This window comes from Myotis nattereri, assembly GCF_964212035.1.
Source record: "Myotis nattereri genome assembly, chromosome: 18".
NCBI lineage: Eukaryota > Metazoa > Chordata > Mammalia > Chiroptera > Vespertilionidae > Myotis > Myotis nattereri.
The window spans coordinates 36,919,608-36,928,304 of NC_138093.1; the positions used below are offsets into that span (position 1 = coordinate 36,919,608).

Sequence of the window (8,697 nt, forward strand, 5' to 3'; positions counted from 1 at the left end):
GCTCATGTGCCTGAGCCCAGGTATGGGGCTGGGCAGCAGGCAGGGATGCCCGCACGCTAGATGGCAGAGAAAGGGGCACCGAAGGGCGTGTGGAGGAGCCTGGCAGTTTCTGGGATGCCCTGGCAGGAAGTGGCCCACCCTTGCCCTGCTGCCACCAGGTTTGGGTCTTGCCCAGGGGCCTCTCCCCAGGAGAGCCGCAGGCCTGGAGTTTGGGGCAGAGGTCTCGGGTGGCCCCTCATGGCCCCTCACGGTGGGGCTCACACATGCGCGCACCTGCTGTGGCTGAGCACGGGGCCGTGGAAACTGGGAGTGCGGTGGATGGGCAGGTGAGCAGCAAAGCTGGGTGGGGGCTGAGGAGGAGCTGGGAAGGAGCCTTTTCACCCGTGTGTGTGTGTGTGTGTGTGTGTGTGTGTGTGTGTGTGTGTATCCAGTAGGAGGGCCCCCGCCCCAGGCCAGAGCCAGGGCAGAGAGCTGCCTGCAGAGGGCAGAGCCTCAGCGAATGTGGCCTGAGTGGCTGCTCCCAGCACTGCCAGCTACAGCCCTGACCGGAGGCCTCCACTCCGGGCCTTGTGTTGTGAGAGTTCCAGGGTAGTGCTCCCCTCCAGGAGGGGCTGGAGGAGGGTGCGGACAGCAACTCCACTGGGGCTCCCGTTGAGGACAGGGCTCAGGTTGGATGTCCTGGCTCCCTGCCCAGCTTGGGGCAAGTCTCAGCACGGACCACTCTGTGTGGGCGCTGCTGGAAATGGCTCGGAGACCCACCCCGGGGTCTGGGCTGGGGGCGAGGGAGTGTGGGAGAAGGAGCTTATGAAGGGGGAAGTATTTTCAGCCTGTGTGTGTGTGTGTGTGTGTGTGTGTGTGTGTGTGTGTGTGATGAGTTTCTGGCAGAGCGTCTACAACTCCCCCCGTTTGGTGAGAGCGAGGCTCTGGCTGTGCTGTGGGGACCTGGGGCATCTCCGTGTGGGTGGCACATGTCCTGGGCGTGTGCTGCGTGTATTTATGCACAGATATCCTCTTGTGGGGCCTCCTTTCCTCCCCTCCCTCCCCTCTCCTTCCTCACCTCCAGCGGGAGGGTTAGGAGCTCTGGAAGCAGCTTGGAAATTCACAAAGGATTTCAAGTTGAGAATAGACACTACTGTTGAGGTGACGTGTGCAGCCCCTGGGGACGAGTAGCCACCACTGCCCTCTTCCTTGCAGCCCGCTGCAATTTCCTCCCCTCTCCCCGAATCTCCCTGCCCAGGGCTCTCTTCCTCTCTGGCTTTCTTTCCTCTCTCCTGCCTCTCTCTTCTCTCCTACTCCTCCAGTGTCACAGCAAGAGAAACCAGGGTGAGACACCAGAAAGAACTTCCCCAGGAGAGTAAAGGCGAGCAGAAAGGTCGGAGCCCTTAGGAAGAGATTGAGGAAGCTTTGAGGGAGATGGAACGGCTAGGGTGAGGCTCCCTGGCCTGGAACAAAGGAAGACACGGAGCCGGAGCCTAGTGCGGGGCGCAGGCACTCTTCCAGCTTGGCCCTCCTTCCAGGCCCCTTCCCTGAATACTTACCCTCCCGTGGGCTGGCCCCCAGGTGCAAGGAAGAGTCCTCTCTTTGTGGGTAGCTTCCAGGAGCCCTGAGGGCGGCGGCTCTGCTCTCTGCGGAGTTCTGGCTCATCCCTGGCTTGCCTGGTGCCGCCCCAGGACCTGGGAGATGGCATCTGGATCCTTATCTCAGAAATGAGCTGACGTTCTCCTTCTGGGGCTGGAGGAGGCATCACCAGGTCCCGTTAGAGGCCCAGCCGGGAGCCTGGCCGCTCTGGGTGCCCCTAGAGCCTAGCGGGGTTAGAGTGGGGCTGACGGTCTAGCCAGGGTTCTGAGGGGCAAGTTCAGGGATGCCTGAGCTGTTGGGTGTCGCAAGAGTGTGTGCTGGCTCTTGAGAACTGGGTGAGCTTCTGCAGGTAGGCTTGGTCTTGAATGAGCACACGTGGACTATGCCATGTGCAGTGGGCGTGTCTTCTGGATTAATCTGGACCTTTGTCGGTGTGCAGATGTGTCTCTATATGAATCTGATAGCATTCATGTGTAGGAAGGTGGAACCCCATAAGTGTGTTCCTGCATTTAGAAGGCTTTCAGAGTGTGTCTATGGGTTTGGCTGCGACAGTGTAATTGTGTGTCTGCGATGCTTTCTAGCTGTGAGGTGGGTCTCAGGAGAGAGCCAGAGGAGGGCAGAGCAGAGTGAGTAGCTGAGGCTAGGGGCTGAGACTCCAAAGGACTTGTTGCCTCTCAACAAAGAATGAAGGGGGGTGATCCAGGCTGGGCCCAGGGACCTGGGGAGCAAGGGGCGCAGGAGATTGGGAGGCAGAGCCAACTTACCCTACCTGCCGAGGTTGGGGCCCTGGGCACACCCCCTTCTATTCCTCTCTGGGTCCAGCTGGTTGGGGCGAGCGCTTGCCTGGGGCTTCAGAATAAAAAGGGGAGGAGCTCAGTGCTGGGTTTCCAGACCCCAGGTTCCCACCCAGGTGGACTCAGTGGGGCAGGCTGGCAGCAGTGGGAGGGGACCCGAGTGAGTGAGCATACGGGGGCAGCTGTACCTGAGCCTCACAATCACAAGAGGGCAGGACACACAGTCCACGCTGCTACACGTCATCACACCAGGCTCACTGTCCTACAGATGCATGTGGCCTCAATCCCAGGCACACACCATTATTCACTGTCACACACGAATTCAGCTCAGTCATGGCCACCCACTGTCATGCACAGGCATGCACCATCACTCAGAGCACTGACACAACCAGGCACCTGCTGTCACGCACAGGCACACAGCCCCAGACGTGCACCGTCACACGCAAGACACACCCACGGACATTTCCAGTCTTCCTCTCTTTGGGTTGGGAAGAGGTGATACTATCCAGTCCTCCTGCCTCCAGGTAGGAGCACTTCATGTGGCACAGACGGAGGTAGCTTTTAACCAGACCAGGCTCCTCTATCAGAGCATTTTACAGCTCTGTGTGCTCCACGTGCACACTGTACACACACACACACACACACACACTCATGTATATATATAAAAGGCTAGTATGCTAAGTGTCCAACTGTCTGACCAGTCGTTATGATGCGCACTGACCACCAGGGGGCAGATGCTTAATGCAGGAGCTGCCAAGCTGCAGTGACTTGGCAGTGGTGGTTCTTGGGTGACGCACCCTAAAACCAGAGAGGAGAGAGCCCGATTTCTCATGGGGCTGTGAGATTCCACCTTTGGCCGTGAGTTATGTTGTTGCTGGGGCACTGTCGGCCCCGAATCTGGTTTACTGCTCACTTGTGTTTGTGTTCCACACCCTGTACGACAGCAACTTTGCAGGGTGCCCTCTCGCACTCCAGGACTCCTCAGGGGATGTCAGAGAGCTAGTTTCGGCCTGATCCCTTCGCAGGCCAAGGTACTCCACCTGCTAGAGGGACCCCGCTCACTCTGCCACGGTGTCCCCGAAGTGCAGCCGGCCGGGGAGGGACCATGAGAGGTTGGCTCCAGGGCGTGTCCAGCCCATCTCACCCAGTCCCGCCCCGCCAGCCACCTTCTAATTAATTTCCTTTCAATGTGCACGAATCTGTGCACCGGGTCACTCGTGTAAATATAAAAGCAGACAACCTACCTGGCCATGGCATGAGTATCCTTACAGTAAACATAAGCAGCTATAAATACTCATAAGCACACATGTACACTTGTATACATGCTCTTACATGCATACACAATCATGCATACATACAAGCATATCTAACAGCTATATATACTGTATATACAAACAGGATTCAGATGCAGTCCTACACATCATAGAATATGATGCATACACACGTGTGCACAGGCCTGCATATACTGCTTCATGCACACACAGAGACACACATTCGGAGCAGCCCCTCCTTCCTGTGGAACCCCCACTGAGTCTGGGTGGCTGCTGATAGAATGGGGGAGAGGCTGAAGCCGACCACCCAAGTTCTGGTTCAGTTCCCCTCACCTGACCCGTTCTCCTCTTCTACTAGCACTTCTGTCTGCTGTGCGGATCAACGGGGATGGCCAGGAGATCCTGTACCTGGCAGAAGGTGACAATGTAAGACTGGGCTGCCCCTACATCCTGGACCCTGAGGATTATGGTCCCAGTGGGCTGGACATCGAGTGGATGCAGGTCAATTCAGAACCTTCACATCGGGAGAACGTGGTAAGTTCTGGGCACATGGTTCCCCTTACCCTACACTCCATGGTCTACCTGATGGGCAGCCAACACTCTGAGGGGAGAGGAGGGCAGATAAGCAAACCAAGACCTTGAACTTCCCCCATGGCCTCTTGTGGAATGGGGCAACAGGGATGAGAGCTCTGCAACCACTCCAAAGGCATGGTGCCTGCCTTCAAGGAGTTCCCATGCCCTGGCCAGGTGGCTCAGTTGGTTGGTGCATCGTCCTGTATACCAAAAGGTTGTGGACTTGATTCTGCTCAGGGCACATACCTAGGTTGTGGGTTCCATCCCCAGTCGGGGCATGTACAGGAGGCAATGGATCAATATTTCTCTCTCACATCAATGTTTCTCTCTCTCTCTCTCTCTCTCTCTCTCTCTCTCTCTCTCTCTCTCCCTCCCTCCCTCCCTCCCTCCCTCCCTCCCTTCCTCTCTTTTTAAAATCAATAAACATATCCTTAGGTGAGAAAAAAAATGAAGTTCCCAACTCGCCCTTATGCGTTCCAAAGTACTTGCTCTTACTTGGTCCCACCCATTTTGTAAGGGGTCAGTGGACCAGGCATCATCACTCCCACTTTTCAGCTGAGAAAAGTGAGTCTCAGAAAAGCGGAGTGACTTGCCCACCAGGCCCTCCTTGGCCCTGCCTGTCTCACCACCCTGTTTTCTTCTCTTCCTCGCAGTTCCTTAGTTACCAGGACAAGAGAATCAACCATGGCAACCTCCCCCACCTGCAGCAGAGGGTCCGCTTTGCAGCCTCAGACCCCAGCCAGTACGATGCCTCCATCAACCTCATGAACCTGCAGGTCTCCGACACAGCCACCTATGAGTGCCGGGTGAAGAAGACCACGATGGCTACCCGGAAGGTCATCGTCACTGTCCAAGGTACGGCCGTTCTCCTCTGGGCTCCCCTTCCCTAGACTTCAGAGCCAAGGCTAGCATGGCCACTCTGAGCCCAACTGTGCCTCTTGGCTGAACCTGTCTCACAATGGCCTGCTTTCCTGCAGCTCGGCCCGCAGTGCCCCTGTGCTGGTCTGAGGGCCACATGGCGTATGGCAACGATGTGGTGCTGAAATGCTTTGCCAGTGGGGGCACCCCGCCTCTCTCCTACAATTGGGCCAAGATCAGTGGACACACCCACCCCTACCGGGCAGGATCCTATCACTCGCAGCACAGTTTCCAGTCTGAGCTGTCCTATCAGGAGTCCTTCCACAGCTCCATCAATCAAGGTGAGGGGGACGGGGAGGAGGTGGGCGGGAGGAGTGGAAGATCAGGACTCTGGGACCCGCTGGAGCCTCCCTGAGCCATCAGCGGCACCAAGTCCTACCTAGAACCCCTGTGGGAGACGCCTCCTCTGAGCCTGTTTCAGAAGTTGCTACTGAGAGAAGAGGAGGCAAAGGGGTGGGGAAGGGTCAGTCCATGGCGGCGTGGTTAATTTGGCAAGAGCACAGTCTGAGATAGACAGCCGCGCTGGGCTTGAGTGCTGGCTGGACCGCTGACTACAAGAATCAGGCAAGTGGCTTAACCTCTCTGTGCCTTGGTTCATCCTGTCTGAAAAGGGAGTAAGAACATCTTTCTTCCAGGGGCCTGTGAGGATTGAATGGGGCGAAGTGTGCAAAGCTGCCGGCACACAGGGAAACCGGCTAGTACCCCAAATCCAACCAAGACCATCAGAGCTGGAGGGAGCCTTAGAATTCCTCTGCTGTAACCCCAGCTTCCCCGCACAAAGGAGGAGGCTGAGGCTCGGAGAAGGGGCATGTGTCTCTAAGGCCACAGAGTGAATTAGTGATGTCTCGGTCCTGTTGCTGGTGGAAGGGTTCTTTTTTTAATTTAAATATATTTTTATTGATTTCAGAGAGGAAGAGAGAGGGAGAGAGGGATAGAAACATTAATGATGAAGAGAATCTTTGATTGGCTGCCTCCTGCATGCCCCCTACTGGGGATCAAGCCCACAATCTGGGCATGTGGAATCCAACCCTGGACCCTTCCGCCCGCAAGCTCCATCCACTGAGCCAAACCAGCCAGGGTGGAGGGGTTCTTCCTAACTTCTCTGTTTCAGCAGGGGGAGGGCAACTCACCTGGGGTGTGGAGTGGACCTGAGTGTGTGCCCATACTGTCCTTCCTTCCACCCCACAGTGCCAGGGCTGGGGCGAGGCTCTCAGACACCAGGCCCCTCCGCCTCACTGTAGCTCTGCCGTAACTTCAGTTTCAGGCGTGTTTAATGGCGATCTGGTGTTGAAGGACATCTCCTATGAGGACAATGGGCTGTACCAGTGCACGGTGGCCAACCACGTGGGCTACAGTGTGTGTGTGGTGGAGATGAAGGTCTCAGGTAGGTGCCCTGGCCTTGGAGGAACCTGGGCTGGAGCCTGAGCGGGCTCTGCTTGCCCATTGCATCCTGTGTAGGTCTCTGCCTAGGGCAGGTGGGAAGCCCTGGGAGAAATATGCAAACCTAAGGGGTTAACTGGCATCCCCCCACCCCCCCATCTTCCTCACGGAGTGTCCCAGGGCCCTGAGCCCCTCTCCCACGGAGCTCGGCCCTGGGAGAACCTGACCGGCCTCTCCTTCTCTCCACAGACTCCCGGCGTGCAGGCGTGATCGTGGGTGCAGTGCTGGGCTCTCTGCTCCTGTTGGGGTGCCTGCTGCTGGCCATCTGGGCGCTCACCTGCTGCTGCTGTGGGGGAGCTGGCGGGTCCCGCGGGGCCTTCGGCTATGGCAACGGCAGCAGGGTCCGCGGAGGGGCCTGCGGAGACCTGTCTAATGAGATCAGGTAAAACCTGATGCATGCTGCATGCTGCTGTGGACCGGGACGGCGCCCCGCCCTTCCTCACCCCCGCCCGCCGCTCCACCTGGCCCGCCATTGCCATGGAGCGCTGGGACCGCGGCAGGCCCAGCCACTGGCCTCCTGCCCGCCTTCAGCTCCGCCCCCCGCCCCCAGGGCCCTCCGTGCGCCCCTCTGTCTGGCCTAGACTGTAAGCTCCTGGAGGGCAGGGCCTGTGTTTTTCCACGTTTGCCCTCTATTGAGTGGTGAGAACTCTGGTCGTGTGTATTTAAAAAGAGTTCTTAAGACTAGTGCTACTAACTTATATTTGAAACAAACTAGAAATAAAAATAGAACAAGACTTGCGGTGCTCATGATTGCAGTGCCTGACGGGAGGGAGGGACAGGTGAAGGTTGTGGGCGGGAGGTGAGAAGAGGGGGCGAGAGGGCAGGGCAGGGGCGTCAGGGAGGAAGGACCAGAACGGCATCTCCTGGGTCTCCGCGGTTCCCACCTATTCCAGGCGGTGGTTGGGGGAACATCAGAAAGGGACTGAGAACGCCCAGATGGGCCGCTTGCCCTGGGCTGTCCCGACCTGGTGGACAAGCCCTGCTGGAGGCGAGGACGGGCTGGGACCCGCAGCGGGGAGCGCAGGCGGAGGGCCAGCGAGCCAGGGGCCGGGAGGCGCCGGGACGGGGCGCGGGAGGCGCCGGGAGGGGGCGCGGGGGCCCAGGTGCGCCGGCCCGGGCCCCGCCAGGCCAGCCCACGAGGCTTCGGAGCCCGCTCACCGCCCCCCCTTGTCTCCACAGAGAGGACGCCGTGGCGCCCGGGTGCAAGGCCCGCGGGCGCGGCAGCCGCGTCTCCCACCTGCTGGGGTACCCGCCGCAGACCGCCCGCTGCTCCCCGCGCCGCGAGTGCGCGTCCCCGCCCTGCGGCGGCCCCGAGGACGTGGCCCTGGCGCCCCGCACCGCCGCCTGCGAGGCGGGCCCCGCCCCGGTCTACGTCAAGGTCACCTGCGCCGAGTCCGAGGACGGCGCCCGGGGGTCGCGGCTGGGCAAGGACGGCCTGGTGGTGTGAGCGCCCGCCCGCTGCGCCGCGCTCCGCCGAAGAGGGGGCCCCGGCTCCCCGCCCGCGGCTCCGGGCGCGCACCGGCTGCGCGGACCCCGCCCGCCCAAGCCGCCCGGGGGCTGCGGACCGAAGGCACTTTTCTCGGGACATGCGTGGGGAGCAGAGCCTGCTCCCCAAAGCGGGAGGGGGGACGGGGGAAAGGCTCCCCGGACGCTCTCACATCCCTGGCCCCGGGGCTCCGGGAGGAGGAGGGGGCGTGCCCGAGAGGTCGGTGTCCCCAGCCAAAGCCCAGGTCCCCGGGCCGGGCGGGTAGGTTCTGGCCCGAATTGTTCCGTGTGAGATCCAAGCTCTGAGCGGCAGTGTTAGCGCAATAAAGACCCGAGGACGACGGGCGGCTGTGGTTCGCGGAGGGCTGGGCCGGGCCTTGGCGGAGGCTGGCTTCGGTGTGTGGTCCTGCTTCGTCCCCGCACCGTTTCCTCCTTCACTGCGCAGATGGGGAACTGAGACCCCTGCGGCTGGATTGAAATCCAGAATCCCACTTTTCTCTTTCTTTCTAGAAGGTCAGGAGGGGGCGGGAGGACGCGGAGCTTGCAGGGATGACCTCTGTGAATGCTCCCAGACCATTCATTCTATCAGCATCATTCTTCCTCCTGCCCTCATGCGCCCAATCCTGACTTTCCCATCT

The 8,697-nt window shown here is 59.6% G+C and overlaps 1 protein-coding gene across 1 annotated transcript; it reads left to right on the forward strand.

Annotated features, from left to right (window-relative positions):
• Window positions 1–263: 263 nt before the first annotated feature.
• VSIG8 (V-set and immunoglobulin domain containing 8) lies at window positions 264–8,043 on the forward strand (the record flags this gene model as incomplete). Its single annotated transcript, XM_081113303.1, is given in 9 exon segments — window positions 264–326; window positions 1,671–1,711; window positions 1,713–1,750; window positions 4,002–4,177; window positions 4,870–5,071; window positions 5,194–5,415; window positions 6,393–6,518; window positions 6,764–6,956; window positions 7,754–8,043. Coding segments are annotated over 9 exon segments (1,329 nt in total). The 3' UTR covers window positions 8,022–8,043.
• Between the last annotated feature and the right edge of the window lie 654 nt (window positions 8,044–8,697).